This window comes from Rhineura floridana, chromosome 10 (assembly GCF_030035675.1).
Source record: "Rhineura floridana isolate rRhiFlo1 chromosome 10, rRhiFlo1.hap2, whole genome shotgun sequence".
Lineage (NCBI taxonomy): Eukaryota > Metazoa > Chordata > Lepidosauria > Squamata > Rhineuridae > Rhineura > Rhineura floridana.
The window spans coordinates 40,537,635-40,554,824 of NC_084489.1; the positions used below are offsets into that span (position 1 = coordinate 40,537,635).

The 17,190-nt window shown below is 40.1% G+C and overlaps 1 protein-coding gene across 6 annotated transcripts in view; it reads right to left on the reverse strand.

Annotated features, from left to right (window-relative positions):
- Positions 1-806: 806 nt before the first annotated feature.
- STK31 (serine/threonine kinase 31) overlaps positions 807-17,190 on the reverse strand; it is a 73,744-nt gene continuing 57,360 nt past the window's right edge. For 4 of the 6 annotated variants that reach the window (XM_061585597.1, XM_061585592.1, XM_061585593.1 and 1 more), the window contains 12 exons: positions 16,924-17,040; positions 15,867-15,986; positions 15,370-15,501; positions 13,662-13,763; positions 12,529-12,609; positions 8,713-8,838; positions 7,726-7,851; positions 7,402-7,488; positions 6,550-6,699; positions 5,027-5,152; positions 2,455-2,523; positions 807-1,810 (listed from right to left, as the gene is read on the reverse strand). In XM_061585597.1, coding sequence (XP_061441581.1) covers positions 1,562-1,810; positions 2,455-2,523; positions 5,027-5,152; positions 6,550-6,699; positions 7,402-7,488; positions 7,726-7,851; positions 8,713-8,838; positions 12,529-12,609; positions 13,662-13,763; positions 15,370-15,501; positions 15,867-15,986; positions 16,924-17,040 — 1,485 coding nt within the window. In that variant the 3' untranslated portion in view covers positions 807-1,561. The remainder of the gene's footprint in view (positions 1,811-2,454; positions 2,524-5,026; positions 5,153-6,549; positions 6,700-7,401; positions 7,489-7,725; positions 7,852-8,712; positions 8,839-12,528; positions 12,610-13,661; positions 13,764-15,369; positions 15,502-15,866; positions 15,987-16,923; positions 17,041-17,190) is intronic. The other 2 variants (XM_061585596.1, XM_061585595.1) reach the window with 2 other exon arrangements.

A 17,190-nucleotide genomic window follows, 5' to 3' on the forward strand; every position in this document is an offset into this window, starting at 1 on the left:
GAAGCAGTGCATCCAGCTGTGGGCAGAGTAATTTCAAAACGCAACTGGAGAAAATGGTCTGCCTGTTTTTCAAGCAAGTAGTGTGTCTGCAGCCTTAAGAGTTCCATAGCTCATCTGACACTTTCTTAACTTAGTCGGAGTTAATCCACTGAAATCAACAAAGTTAATGAAGTCCACTCCAAGTATGACAAATGGATATCACACATATTCCACAATTTTTATGAACTTGTATGAAGTAGTTTGACCTTTTAGGAGTGTTTTTATGTGATTTGCCTTTTAATAAAACTGCTTGTTATATACACAGTGATGCAAAGAAAAAAAAATGAAAAATGGAACCATGAACATCTTGCTAATCCCATTATTTATTAAATACACAAACCATGGAGTCCTACGGCTAACAAATACTAACTGTGCTTAATTAATTAAAGAAAAATAAACACTTTAACATTAAACAGAAATTGGATGGCACAGAGAATAGTTCCACAATCTGCAACTGGGCAACCGGATATACTGGTATCAATACATTTAGAAATGCCTTCTCCTTCCAGTATTAAAAAGCTGCATTGTATGTTCTTTATATGTCAATAACCAGCTTGAACCAGTGTGTGCACCACACGCTTGTTCCCCTGGCAGCTATCCTGCTCAAAATCACTAAGTCAAGAGCAGCCTCTAGTTGCCAGATGCAGTGTGATATGACACTGAAAAAGGAGAAAAAGACCAGCCTTTGATGAGCATATGCTTTTCACACCTAGCCTCTTAAAGCTCATAAGAGATTTACCTAGAACACCAAAAGTGTAAACTGTAGGCTTGCTTCAAAACTTTATTCAAATCAATCACATTTCTCAAAACGCTTTTACCAAAAAACAGATTAGAAAAAAAATCTGCCTATTATAAGTGTAAGGAATCAAACTGAATGTTCCAGTTACAAATATTTCAGCAACATTCTTGTCAAAATGCGGGCAAACAACAAACCCAGCCATCATTACTCATTATTGAATATGGTGCAATGTATTATTTCCAGCTTCTGATATTTTTATCTTTTCTGTGATGGGTATTGTAGACCGTTCAATGCGTGTTTTAGATAACCTAATTTGGGGGTTGGCTAACCAGATGGCACTCTTTGAGGACTGCCAGTGCTAGCAAGTCCTTTACAGGGTTAATCTATCACTGGAGTCACGTTACCGGAATCTTCTTCCTGTAACACACATGTACCAGCCCCTTCTGCTCAGAGACTTAAGAAAACACTTCCCTAAAATAATTTGGGAAGTTTCTTGCACTGATGAAAGGAATGCCTGTAACTCTGGAAGGCAAGTAAAAAGGATATATGACAGCAGAAGAGAAGAATTAGTTGCCTGCAAAACTGAAACTCAGGCCTGGGTATCAACTGTCCTAGATGTATGTCAAATATGTTAAAGAAATATATGCACCAAAGCAGGAAACAAATATATATAAACTTTCAATATATTGTTGTTCTATTGTATTCTTCTACAGGTTACAGTTACAAGTCTCAAGACGCTACCTTTGGACCCCAAATTATGTTAAGCTTGCTTGACTTTGCATTCTAAACACAATCACCACTGTTTAAATCCATATCCTCTGAAAAAGGTTCTGTCTCATTGTCCTGCCTGTCGTCAGAAACAATTTCATTTTCTGTTCTTGCCCCTCCATTTTCACATTCAGTTGGTTCAGCTTCCAGTGGAACTGTGGTCACCTCAGGCAATAGGAAACAGTCATCATTCAACACCTGCTCTGAAGTCATTTGACTGTTACAGCAGAGGAGTTTTGTGAGCAGAGATTTAACGTTACCATCCTTAAAAAGAAAGAAAAAAGTGTAACATGAGGCATCACACAGGTCAAGGGGAAACAGTTACCAACCTGAAGACCCATGTGAACACTGCATTTAAAACAACATGAAGTTATATTCATGCATATACAACTAGCCATTATTTGTAATCTTCACCAAACCCTCCCCAACTCCTGTGGCATGTGTAGATCAGTCATATTTATGTTATTTATTTATTTATAAAACATATATTCTGCCTTAGGAAAAAAACCACAAGGTGCCTAACAATAATAAAATATTGAAAACATACTCAGCAACAGTACATAAAAGAGCAGTCAGGGAAACTAGCATTAACAAAAGAACCTCATAATAATAATGCACTGATGAATACCCTGACAAATGTTCCGTTTAGTTTCATTCTCCCTGAACTACTGTGCAGGAATTAGTGATATTCAGATTATTTAATCTTACTTACATTAATTACATTGTCTTTCTATTCATAACACTTTCTAATTTCTTTAAGATAAGGGGTGGGAGAGATTCCTTCTCTATACCATCAATTAGTTGCACTTTGATCTTAAACCCAGACAATTTAAATATTTAAAGATAGACTATTTTGTATTTAAGTCTATTATCTGAAATATTTCATGTAGGTAAGAAAACAAACATACCATATTAAGACCATCCACTTGAGGAGTTCCATCTCCCTTTATTTTAAATTCTTGTTTTCCAATAAACAGCTGTAAATTTTAAAAGATGATACAATGATCTCAAAAAAACCTGAACATTGTTACCCCACTCTGCTGACAGCCACTCCCACTTTAAAGAGAGAGAAAAAAAGATAGCAAGAGGTTGTTCATTCAAAAGCAAAGCACATAAAATAATTATGTTAATATGTTTTTTTAATGTTTTTAACCCTTTTTAAATATGTTTTTAAATCTTTTTTTAATGTTTTTAACATTGTTTTAATGTATTTTAAGGTCTGTTTTTATGTTTTAAAGTGTTTTTAGCACTTCTGTTTGCCGCCCAGGGCTCCTGCTGGGAGGCAGGGCGGGATATAAATCAAATAATAAATAAATAAACAAACAAATAAATAAATAAAAGTATATTTACTTCCAAAATACAGCTCAGTGTGCTACATTTATTCTGCTGACCTAAAATGTATGTTTCCTTGCTGAAATTCAGCACTGCACAGAATCAGATACACATTTAACTATTATCTCAAATAGCTAAAACATATAGCTTACACCACCAATTCCATCTGGCATGAAGTCTAAAATTGCTGGTGAATCCTATATACCAATAGCAAACTCAAACTCCAAGGATTGGTTCTTGTGTAGCCAAAAATGGCACATACATTAAAAAAAAATCAAAAATCAAAAAAACATAATGATCCTCACCAAGACCAGTCGTTTTACCCACTAGTACATTTTTTAAAAAAAAAAAAATAGTATTGCTTCTGGTTTGCTTTCAGTAACTAAAGATGCAGGCTTAGTAGCACACAGCTCAAGATGTGAAGGCTTGGGGGGGGACTTAACATTTTCTGGTTTTTTTCAGGTTTTCATATTGTAAAATAGCTATAGCACAGAAAGGATTGCAGGAAATACAGTTACCCTGCACTTAATAAAAGAAATGCACTCCCTTTGATCCTACAATATTCTCCATAGCAACATTTTATCTGCACTTTTAACTGCGTTACTGTGATGGCAAGCTAAGTTTCCAACTGAAAGTCCACTGCGACCACATTTACATCAATTTCCAGCACCTAAAATACTGATGCATTTAACTTACTGAAAAGCCAAAGCAGTAAGAACACTGCTATCTCCGTTATTAACCATAATGGTGAGACAGCCAAAAGGTAAAAGGACAAGTATGCCAAAGTGTGAGATGTATGGCAAAGGACATCATAGAAGAAAGATAGTGTGTATGTGTAATAAAAACAAATCACCGTTTTACTACATGTTCTACTGCCGCTGGAAATCAGAATAGGCTAAAACTGTCTTTACTACTTGGTAAGTATGATGACATAGATCAGGGAAGGAGAACTTTTGATCCTCCAGATGTTGCTGAACTACAACTTCCATCAGTCCCAGCAAGCATGACTGATGGCTGGGGATGCTGTAGCTCAGCAAGATCTGGAGGGCCAAAGGCTCCCCATGTCTTATATTGATGATCAAGCTACTTCACAGTGAGTGTGTGCATCCCAGGGGAGCTTGGTCATCTCTATGGACTCATTTACAGGCTGGTTTGCACACATAGCAGAACAAGGTGGGAATGAAGTGGCACAATGGAATACACCATTTCAGACTCTAGAGGAGGCATCACATTTTTTTTTAACGTTCTCCTATGTAACATAGTTTTCTGTTAAACTGTGTAAACATTGGTTGCCAGTTTGTTTCTGGGCTCTGTTCAAGGTGCTTACGTTAGTGTTTAAAGCCCTAAACGACTTAGGTCCCAAATATCTGAGAGACCGCCTCCTTCCCTACAGACCCTCTCAGGAGAGGGCTGCCCTGGGATACAGCATTCTCTGTGGCAGCCCTTAAGCTGTGGAATTCTCTCCCCCCTAAGGTGCACCTGGCAACTTCATTGTACAACTTTCGGCAAATGCTGAAGACACACCTCTTTACCATGGCCTTCGACACTTGAGATGTTTATTTTTAGGACCCACCCAAATTTCTGTGATGTTGTTTAGATTGTTTCTAACTGTTTTTAATTATAAGTTTTAAAATTGTTGTAATCTGCCCTGGGACTTTTGGGTGAAGGTCTAATTCTTATTCTAATTCTAACAATAATAATAATAAATAGAAACTGTAAACAGAAAGGTACTATGGCAACGAGGGCTATCTCAAAACCTCTGTCCTAGATGTGCTCTTTTGATGTGAAGGAGCATTCAAAAATTGCAACATCCTCCCCACGCCCTGCAGTCTGAAATAGTACAGTCTACTCTATCTCATTCTGTTGCACGTGTAAAATGGAGCACACTTCATATTAATTAAAATACCACCTGACAATTCCATGTGGAATACAAGGACAAAAATGAAAGCCCCTGGCTAAAATCTGTAAATGACACAAGAGGCAAATCAAAGAAAGAGTAATAAATGCAGTTTTAAGTGGGCAAGTCATACTTTGGCAGTTATGAAAATGGTAATTCTGCTCACAGCTTCACTTGCAACTTAAGAATTCAGAGTCAGAGACTGCATTCCATTACAAAATTGATATGTTTATGAATGAAGAGTTACATACCCAGTAAAGTAGGCAACCAAAAGCATACATATCGGAAGCTGGAGAAGGTGGCTGTCCCTGTCTTACTTCAGGAGAAATTAAGTTCAAGCCATTCAGTAGCACAGAATTCATTGAAGCACGCTGACCCTAAAACAAATTATAATTCCACAGCTTGGAGTTACAACTGAACATCAGTACAGAGTGGCATTATGAGGGCTGAACGTGCATCTGTCACTATGATGACTATGTGCGCACACCATACATTTAAAGCACATTATTTCCTGCAAAGAATCCTGGGAATTGTAGTCTACCACTCATAGAGCTACAATTCCCAGCACCTTTAACAAACTATTATTTATTTATTTTATTTATTGAATTTATTAGTCACCCATCTGGCTGGCTGTCCACCCACTTTGAGCGATGTACAAAATAGGCATACAATACCTAGACATTAAAAATCTAAAAACAATGAAGATAAAATCTAGCCAACCCCAAAAGCCTGCCTGAAGAGCCAGGTCTTCACGGCCTGGCGGAAACTCATCATGGAAGGGGCATGGCGGAGATCATTTGGGAGGCAGTTCCACAGGGTGGGGGCCACAACAGAAAAAGCCCTCTCTCTAGTCCTCACCAGTTTGGCTGTTTTGACTGATGGGATGGAGAGAAGGTCCTTTGAGGCTGATCTTGTTGGGGGGCATAGCTGATAATGCTGGAGGCGTTCCTTTAGATAAGACTGGGCCGAAACAGTATAGGGATTGAAAGGTCAAAACCAACACCTTGAATTGGGCACGGTAAGCAACTGGTAACCAGTGCAACTCTTTTAGCACTGGAGTGATATGATCTCACCGGCGGCTGCCTTTAATCAGGCGCGCTGCTGCGTTCTGTACCAGTTGCAGCTTCCGGACCGTTTTCAAGGGTAGCCCCACGTAGAGCGCATTACAGTAGTCTAGACGAGAGGAGACCAGGGCATATTTCCCAAGATTCTTTAGGGGGAAATAACATGCTTTCAACGTATGGTAGTTACGTTATATAACTTTTACGTTATATAACAAGACAGTAACCTCTTTAATGAATTTGTGTGCATGTATAATATATACACTTTGTAGTCAGGTTCTGTATTTAACATGTTCTGCATTTAGCATCTCTCTCCTCCATTCTCTACCAAAGACAGAGAGCCAAAGCTCTGCTAAGGGGTGGTCTACTCGTACTTTAACTCTAATGAGATGCCTGTGCATCTTCCTCAGCCCAGCTCGTTAACACACAGCCATGTTACAGAAGCTACACATACAACTCTTCCAGACCAACAATGCAAGAAGAGAGGAAGATTCTGGTAGCAGCAGCCTAGAAGGGACAAGACAGGACAGAGGCAATTGCCCCCACCTCATCCAACCAACACATACATCTGCACACTCCACTTGTTTACATAAGATTTTACGATTTGCAAAAAATATCCATTCATTTTGCATAGGCTCAAAAAGTAGAGGAATTCATTGTGTTAATAGCATGAAAGAAGAACATTTGTTTATATTCAAAGGATAGTTTTTTACCTCTGATTTGGTGAAGTCAAAGTCCCCAACAATTCCTTGCTCTCTGTTTACAGCAAATATGTTGTTTTTATGCAGTGATCCGTGAATTATACCAGCTTTGTGTAGCGTATGCAGACCACGAGCTACTCCTTTCATCACTTTCAACGTTTCCTAGTTAAAATGATTAGGTAAGACATGAACCTCAAAAGATTCCCATAAGTCTTTCAGGAATGTTCAAACATTCGAAGTGTTAAGTGACCAGTTGAAAAGCAAGAGACAAAACCGCATATGAAACTCCTTGCAACACGGCTTTAAGTCAAGATTACTCTTCAATGAATGAGTTTCTTCAGATTGAGAAAAATGCTTTATCTACAACAGTTTTAAGCAACTGCTAAATTCCAAATGCATGCTGAATCTTATCAGAGAGCATGAAGCCAGGTCTCCAACAAAAAAATGAAGCATAGATATATAATGGGGCAACCATCTTTTTTCTCTACAATTCCCGAGGAAGGGACTGTATGTTGTAACATACAGTCACTCTTGGAAGACTTTGAAAGGCATTTTTTACTGTACGGCTGGCTACAGAGCTTAGATTTAGAAAGCAAACAAGCAAGAAAGGGAAGGCAGTGCTCAGACCACTCTGTATGCGCTTTAAAAAAATGGATGGGTTTTAAAAGATTCTTCCTAAAAAGCTCTGCCCACAAATGGGGCGGGATGAAGCCGAAGGGGAACAAAACCAACTCAGGACAGATATACAGTGATCCATCCTTCCCTAGTATTGCCTTAACAACCAGTTAGTTAGTCAGCATCCTCATGATAGCTTCACACACACACACACACACACAGAGACAGAGACATAATTAAATGACTTACTTCTGGAGTTAAAGGTGTGGTAGTCTGCAACATGCCCAGGCTTGCTCCAGCATAATATGGGACCATCAGATATGCCAGAGGATCAGCCTTTATAGAGAAGACAAAACAAAGTGGTATACACAGGGGTACGTGTCAAGATACTGCAACACTTCTACAATTATTTTTTTTCATACTGTAAAAAAAATCCTTAAAATAAGTACATATTACACAACAATTCTGCATAGAAAGGCTTATTGAAACTGTTAATAATTCAAATCTAATTAGAGGGATTTTCCACAAAGACTTTCAGCTATAAAAATGAATGTATATCAGTTTATAACTTGCCTTGCATAAAAATAAGAACATTAACTGCATTAACCCAGATTCTTCTTTCAGTTCTCCCCAGACTCTGTGATACTTTGCAGCTCTTTCTATCACTCCAGTTTCAGTATTCCTATCCACAGCATATCCCTAAGATGATAAGTAAACTCGGTATGAATTAAAAGGCAACACTATGAAATAATGATTACACTGGTTCCCCATTTTAAAAAAAACCTATAAAGCAAGCATCTCAGGACGTATGTATCAAATCAGTTGTATTCTAAGACTTACTGGAGATGCAATGTATAAATATACATACCATTTACTTTGGGGACATTAAAAGCACTTATGCTTTCAACTATCAGTATGGTTAAAATTTCCTGGCAGAATTTATTGTATTCTAAAATTAGCAGTGTGTTTTAGCACAATTCACACAAGAATGGCACTGAGTAAACTTAAGAACTAGAAGAAAAAAATAAACAGTAAGGACTTGTATTTAACCAGAAATACATGCTTCAATCCAAACTGTATAAATAGTTTCTGGATGTGCACCCAAAAACTGAGACCTTCTTCCCCTTCCCAAAGTGTCTAAACTGTGTGACAAGGAACTTTTTAACAGGTTGGTAGCAAGAAAGTCTTAAGACTGCAATCCAATACATGTCTACTCAGAAGTAAACTCCAGTTGGTATATTGCAATCCAATACACACTCACCTAGAAGTAAGTCCCATTGAACCCAATGGAGCTTACTTCTGAGTAGACATGTATTGGATTGCAGCCTTAGTCTTTGAAAATTGGACTTTAAAAGTTTGATTTCTTCAAACTCAAAGATCATGGTTGCAAAAATTCCCAGGAGCTCAGCTGCTCAGGCACGTAATCATCTTCTAGAATTTGCAACGTGTTTTTCAGCTCAATAGCCGGGCCAGTCCCCAGATGTTTAATGATGAGTATTTGAAAGCTTTCCAGTCTAATCAATGACTTGCTTATTGTTTTTAATGAACTTGAAAGTATACCTTTAAGAGAACCTTTTGCCCTTGAACGTCTGAGCAAACCAGAGGACGTTTTGTGCTTAGTTCTCTCATTGGTTCAGCATCTAGAAGATCACGCTCCAAACTGACCGTCAGAAGTCCTCCAGAGTTCTGAACAAATAGGTTATACCAATCACCTTATAAATTCCAACACTGCACAAAATATAAACACGTACAGATCACAGACTAAGTGCAGTATCTACAGGTAATAAATCATGTGGTGACCTGTATCCTCCAGGCCCTCACAGGAGCACTCTTCTGTAATGCTCCACCCAGCTTGGAATAGGAACCTTACAGCACTGTTTCAGACTCATTACAGAAGAAAGATTTCAAGAAGGAAGAGATGCACTCTCTCATTTCCACCCTCCTGAAGTCTTTCCCTGCAGTACTATAAAGGGCTCACGTTTGAGATTTCTATAAGCAAGACGGAAGGTTTCTGGAGAGGGCAAAAGGTATCCTTTTTCCTTTACTCCCTCCTCAAACATCTCCACATAGAACAGGGAGGGGACTTTTTGATCTCAAGGTGGGTAGTGCTCCCTCAATCCTAATGGGTACAATATGGGTACTCCCAAGACACTAACAAGCTGTTCTGGGCTCAAACAGGCCAATCTCCTCTTTTTCTTCCCCCCAAGTAAACTATTGACCATAGATCCTTGTCTGTCTGTGTCTCTGTGTATGTGTGTGTGTGTTCTGAAGGGGTGATAATTTCCTTTTAACTTACAAACTAAGGCATTATAATTGTTAAGTTGTTTTAAATTATTTCTAAGGATGTATTTTAAATTGTTGTAACCCACCCAGGAATCTCAGGGTGAAGGGTGGGTAATAACTAATTATAAAATTATAACTATTATTTATTTCTACAAACTTGGGGGACTCTACTGATTGTGCAGAAACCACTAACTTACATTATGGTGTTATTTTGCTGCCAAGTGGACAGAGTATCCAAATACGCATACACACAATTTAATTCAGACTGTATAGATTTTGGCTCTTGAGGAGACGATGTATGCTGGCACCCTTTCTCCTCCTTCCAGAAGCTGCTGTAATTTTAAAGGGTTTTTCCTGGATAAACAAGACTTGCCATTTCACCCATTTAGTCTACCAGGAAATCAGTTCCTGGCTTCACTGACAGTAAAACAAGACAACCAGGAAGTATCAGGTACAATACTGAGAATGACTTAAGCAGAGTGTTTTTGGCAGGAAGCAGTAGAAAGTAAGGCTGTGCAGCAGATTCAGCCGAATTCTGAACTGAATCAGGAGCAGAGGGTGCAAGCCTGTTGGCTACAAAGGCCTGCTTTCCAGCGTGTTCCCAGCAGGGAATGTACTGGCAAAACAGCACACAACAGGATTGAACCCTCCCCTGACCATCAATCCCAGGTTGGGATTGATCCAGATCTGGGGTTCGCTGTGCACAGCCCAAGTGGAGAACCCCAGAAAAGAAAGAATTCTGAGATAAGGTACACACCACGGTTGCGTAATCTGAGACAGGAGGTGAGATGACTAGAGCGCCGGTGGCGGAAATCCCGTTCCGAAGATGTCCGGACACAGGTTAGAGCAGCAGTAACTGCCTACCAAGTGGCAATAAAGGCAGAAAAGAAGAAGTTCTTTGCTGCCTCTATTGAGTCAGCAGAGTGCTATCCCAGGAGGTTGTTCCAGGTGGTCTGAAGCCTGGTCGGTCCAGTTGCTCAGGAACCCTTGGAGCAGTCCAAGACCTCCTGTGACAAGTTAGCAAAGCACTTTGCTGACAAAATCGAACATTTACGGAGCTCGATCCCGTACGCCATGGATGCAGTGAGTGAATCAGAGTTGGCCAGTTGCAAGCCAGTCAAGTGGGATCGGTTTCGGCCTCTCCCTTCTGAGGATGTGGACAAGGTGCTCTCGACTGTGAAGCCTACCACCTGTCTAAATGATCCTTGTCCATCGTGGCTCCTGGTGAGCTGCAAAAAGAAACTGGGCGAGGGGATCAAGGCGGTGGTCAATGCATCCTTGAAGGAGGGTGTAATGCCATTAGCCCTCAAGGAGGCAATTGTAAAGCCCATCTTAAAGAAGCCCTCCTTGGATCCCCAGGTTTTGAATAACTTTCGCCCAATTTCGAATTTACCATTCTTGGGCAAGGTCATTGAGCGAGTGGTGGCTAATCAGTTGTCGACACACTTGGATGAAACGGATTATTTGGATCCATACCAATCGGGTTTCAGGACTGGACATGGTACTGAAACAGCCTTGGTCGCTCTGGTTGATGATATGAGGAGGGCATTAGATAGGGGAGAATTCACCTTTCTTGTCCTCCTCGATCTTTCAGCGGCTTTTGATACTGTTGACCACAGTATCCTTTTACATCGCCTGGAGGGATTGGGAATAGGAGGCACTGTATTACGGTGGTTCCATTCCTTTCTCTCCGATAGGCATCAACAGGTAGCATTGGGGGAGGAGGTTTCAGACCCTTGGCCTCTCAATTGTGGTGTGCCACAGGGCTCTATCCTCTCTCCCATGCTATTTAATATCTATATGAAGCCACTGGGGACAATCATTAGGAGATTTGGGCTGCAGTGTCACCAATATGCGGATGACACTCAGCTCTATCTCTCGTTTAAATCTTCGCCAGAGTTGGCTGTGGAGACCATGTCCAAGTGCCTGGAATCCGTGAGTGGATGGATGGGAAGGAACAGGTTGAAGTTGAATCCCGATAAGACTGAGGTGCTGCTTGTGGGAGACAAGGGAAGGTTGGGAGATGTTGACCTGATGTTCAGTGGGGTAAAATTGCCCCTAAAGGACCAGGTCCGCAGCCTTGGGGTTGTTCTTGATTCCAGGCTGTCCATGGAGGCTCAGATTTCGGCAGTGAGCCGGGCAGCCTGGTATCAATTACACCTCATTTGTAGGCTGCAACCCTACCTCCCTGTTCATCAGCTCCCACTGGTAGTACATGCCCTGGTCACCTCTCGTTTAGACTACTGCAATGCGCTCTACGTGGGGTTACCCTTGAAAACGGTCCGGAAATTACAACTTATACAAAATGCTGCGGCTCGACTACTTACAAATTGTCGCCGCCGGGAACACATCACTCCAGTGTTATTCGATCTACACTGGCTTCCAGTTATTTTCCGGGCTCAATTCAAGGTGTTGGTACTAACCTTTAAATCCCTACACGGTTTCGGACCAGTTTACCTGATGGAGCGCCTCCAGCGTCACCAATTATGCCGCCCGACAAGATCAGCCACTCAGGGCCTTCTCTCAGTCCCACCAACTAAAACAGCTAGGTTGGTGGGGACTAGAGAGAGGGCATTTTCAGTGGCGGCCCCCACTCTCTGGAACTCCCGTACGATCTTCGGCATGCCCCTTCCCTGAATGTATTCCGCAAAGCCTTGAAGACCTGGCTTTTCAGACAGGCCTTTGGGACTTCCGGGGAGGGTTAATTTTCAGGGCTAACTGCCTATTACTCTGAACTGTTATCATTCCTATTTATAGTTTCCTTGTTATATTGTATTTTATGTGTATTTTATTGTGCTGCATTTACTGCAACTGATTTGTACGTCGCCTAGAGTGGCCATTGGCCAGATAGGCGACACATAAATTAAATTATTATTATTATTATTATTATTATTATTAAATGATTGCTTGTGATTCATCACTTGACCCAATTTAGCCCAAAGAAGGATGGGAAGATGAGAAGCATCCAGGGAACTGCCTGGCACCTGGCATGGCAGGTTAAGTTCCTATTTTATTTTAATACTTCAGCAGTCATAGCCTAGAGCAGCCACATCTCCCTCCCCAGAAATACAAAAAAAACAAAAAAACCCTTACCATATATTTCAAAATTCCTGCATCAGGATGAAGGAGTGGCAGCTCAGGGAACCATTTCTGTACCAAATGATTGAGCTTCTCCTAAATTAAGAGATAAATTCTGCAATACCCATCTCAGCATGAAAACAACACAAAGCAGTATGTTGGAAAGCAGATTAACATTTATTCTGTAGTACCACAAGTAGCAAATCTGCTATGAAGAAGTGATACACAAATGAACATTAGTGCATAATTAGCCTCCTCTTCACACAGTACTGCTGGACTTATCCTCATTCCCCAATGCAGAATGTGTACACCTAATGATACAGAAGCAGCGGCTACTCCGTTGGCCCAGAGAAAAGGCCCCTACAGAGAGGAATTATTATAGTTTCACTCATGCTCTCATTCTTCTGAAGAGAAACATCTCTAGCCAGGCACAGGCTGCTTTCTTAAGTAGTGGTGTAGCAAGAATTCAAAGCAGGGATGCTTGCATAGTCCAGTACCCCACTTGAAATTTTGAAGCAGTATCAAGACCCCTAACTCAAATCTGCTAATACCCTTGTGAGCAGTTATTGGCACCTTTACCTTGGTGGTGAGTGACAGACGGAGCATATTTTCCCACCAGGGATCCTCCAACATGTAGTCATGTCCTAGTCCCCAGTGAGAAAAAGAAATGTATCTGTCTGAGTGTGCATCACCACCTCCTTCTCCTTCCCATGGTTAAGTCTCCCACACACACCTTTGGGAAAGAGAAACAGGAGGCAGGTGCTGGGGGTGTGTGTCTAATACACCATTCAAAAAACCCCAAGCACTTTTAAGGCACACACCCATCACTAATCCTAACCACAATTACATCTAATTTTTCAGGCAACATCCATCTTTTCAAGCAAATATATTTCAAACTGAGACAGGATCTTTACCCAAGTCACACTGAAGAGGACAACTTAATTTGTGAAAGAGAAGCTTATAACCGTTTGCCACTCATGATAACGCTTTGGTTTACAAGTTGCATGGATGAACATGTCTTCACTAGATTCAGATATGCCCATCCTTTTCATCTTATTCAATATAAAGATATGCAATTCATTGTGAAAGTCAAAGTTTAGTCAACATAATTACTTGTTTCAAACTACCTTATGCAACTGAACACTTACGTATTCTTCTTGTTCGTTGTATATTTCCTCAAAGACGTTATTTCTTAGTCCAGTTATTTCTTCTTTTATGTTTGTCATTTCAGACTCACTGTAATCGTCAGACTGAAGGCAGAAATTTAAAATTATCACCTCAGAGGATTAAAGTGTTATTGAATCAGGTACCAATCTATTATCACTTAATTTTAAAAAACACATTGTAGGCTGGAGTCACTAGATCTGGATGCATTTCCCTGCTTTTCGTCTGATAATGTTAAATCCCCTTTTGACTCATTGAAAGTGGTCTGGAGACAAAATGAAATGTCACAGTTGGAAAGGGCACTGGGACTCAATTCTGTGGCTGAACTGTCACAAACAATGTCTTCCTCACAGACAGAACAACTTATTGACAAAGATCAAGAAGTATTTTCATATGTCAGGGATAGTTCATAAGACTACCAGCCATTTCTTCAGCTTGCCAGATGAGAAACAGCTCACCAAGTTCTTCAGCTTGAGAGAAACAGACTGCCCGAAGTGGGGTGTGAGAATGTGACCTCCCAGAATGAAGTTGGCCAGCCTGCTATAAAACATTCTGGAAGGGTGTTCTGGGTTTTAGTTGTTGTTTAATTGAAAGGCTACTTGACCCCAATAAAATAAGTTACAACTTGTGTCAGAGCAAAGTGCGTGCAGATGCGCGTGCATGCGCGCGCACACACGCAACCCAACCCAACCCCATACCACACACTAGAAGGAAGAAAGGAAAGAAAGGAAAATGGATAGCGTTAATATCTCATTATACTATATTCAATATAATATATTGGGAAACACAAGATAGAAGTGGCACACAAAAATCTTCAGAAGCCTATACTGCTGCAACTGAGATGAGACTTAAGACAAGTTTTTAATGCGAGTTCTTTAGAGAATGGAAAGCTGTCAAATGCATGTTTTAATTGTTCTGAGCTTGTTTCACAAAGTCAAGAAACTGCTCCCTTCTAATAGACTCACTGGATTTACCACTTGATTTTAAAGGGGATTTGACCAATTTATGAATTCAGCAAAAGGAGTGGGTCCCACAAAACAAGATACCCTGTCAGAGGCCAGGGTAAAGACATGTATCTTCAGTATAGGGCAAAAGCTGTACAACAAAGATGCTAGCCACACCTCTGGGTGGAGGGCATTCAACAATTTAGGGGCTGACACAGAGAAAGCCCTCTCTGGGGGTGCCATTCCCCGCAATTCTGATGGACTACAAGAGAACCCCCTCTGGAGATCTGAACACCTGAGAAAGTTGTTAGGGATGGAGATGGTCTTCAGATAGTTAGAGGCGTGGGGGCCTCTGTTCCTGGAGATAGCATACATTCATAATCACTTGTAGTCATTGATAGCCTCAGGATGCCACACGCCAGGATAGTGTGGAATCAGGATAGTGCACAGTAGGAAAATCTGAACCAGCGGTTTTATAGGCCCTTTATCATACACTTCTCCCTGCTGATGTCCAACACCCTTACTATTTGAGAAACACTGTGTCTGATCTCAATACTGTTTTAATCTACTTTTCCTCAGACTTTTATTTGTATAGGTTTCATGTGAATAAGTTATGTCTTCATATAAAAGTATCAGCTTCTTCTATGCACTCATCAACTTGTTCTCATGGACAGTGGGTGTTCTCCCTCATCAGCTAGTTCTCCCTGCCAGAAGTCTTAAAACATAAAAACAGCACTTGTTTCCATACTTCCTCCAAGTTGTTTTTTTCAACCAGCTTCCACCTCAGCTGAGCCTTAAGATTTTTCATTCTCTTCTTAATCAGTAACAAAACGTCAATGTTGGGACTTGACTCCAGCCACTCCCCAATCTGCTGTTTGAACTAAAGTATAAAAAAAATTACTAAGAAACAGAACTGAAAGAGCAGGTTTTTTTGTTGTTCAGTTTAATTTTCAGTAAGATAACTACTTGCACACAAAAAAGTAGCTGTACCACAAGATTATTAGGTCATCTTTAAGTCTGAAATAGCAACTTAGTTTTAGGTAGTCATAACAAAATTATCTAGTTTATTGGATCCTATTTTTGAAACATTTTATGGGAAATTAGAAACCCATTTTTCTTTTGGAGTTGCTCAAGGGTAGTTTATAGACAAAAGATTCAATATCTCCAAAAAGCTTTCCTCAAGTTTCAAAATATGGTCTACTTTAATTCTGAGGATACAACTATAACAGAGTAGGACAAACTGACCTCAACACTGTCCAGATACTTGTGATATACAGTATTTAAGAGATTATTTTCTTGGTTGATCTTCTTCGTAACTTCACAGTACACGTTCAAGATTATTTTTTTATCAGCTTCGTCTAGCTCCTAAATGGATTTAGACACAGACATGCAGATAACGTACCTACAGCTACATGAAGACTGCGGATTTCAATGCCTAAAGACATGGAAGCTATCCTTAATGAAAAACCTTATCAGTTTTTATTTGTAAAAGAAGTAGAAGCTACTCATTACTTAAAGAGGCTACCAAGCAGTTTAAATTAATCTAGTTTGACATTTCCATGGGGCACATACCCCCTGCCCTGCATTTAGAAGCATCTCAGGTGTTACATGTTTGTTAAATAATTCAATCAGGAATAATTCAATCCTCCTGCTTTGCCACAGATTGCAATAAAAAGGACCACTAGTTGAACTGTAAAGGAATGCATGAGCCTAGGGCTTTGCTTGGCCTCATTCCAGCTCGTGCATTGAGTAGTGCACTCAACCATACTTTAGAGTAGACCTACACTGAAATTTCTCCAAATACTTTTTTTCTTTTTCTAACCACCTCAGAACAAGACAGCCACTTTGCACAATTTTCTCTGAATATTCCCCACTGACCACCATTTCATTGGCGATCACTCGTGACTAGTAAGATTGTCTTTAAAAAACTTAGCTACGTCTGTCTGAAACAGTTTGCAATATAGTAAAAAAAGTGTAGGCATGCCAAAACTGTTCATATTTTGTCCGTATTACTACAATTTCTTGGCTATATTATGTTCTCCTGCCCCTCAACAGCCACCTTTAAGTCAGACTGCCTTTTGATTTGAAATTCAACATGGAGCCTTTGGGGAAAGGCCATAAGCTCAGTGGTAAGCAATAGACTTGCTCATTCGGTATTCAGCTAGCAAAGGGGAACTTACGCTTCAGTAAATTCTGCTTCTTACATTCCAGTGAAACTTCCAGAGACATGTATGTATTTTATTCAAAAGACATGAAGCCTTTTAAAATACAGGTCATTTTGAAAAGAAAAAAGCTAACTTACTGTTAGAAAAATGTCCAATTCTTGAGAAACATCCAACTCAGCGTTCTTCAGAACTTCATCTAAGTTGCCAGCTACATCCTTAGATTTCAAAAATATGTCTGAGGTCATGTCAAAGAACTTGGAAGGAAAAGAGACAAGAAAAAAGGAGTTATCTACACAAAAATTAACAAATGTTATCAAGCAAATTAAGGAATGGCCCCAAAACTGTGGAACGTCCTCCTCATATAGATGCGCCAGGTGCACTCTCTTTACAGCTTTAGGTGGTCA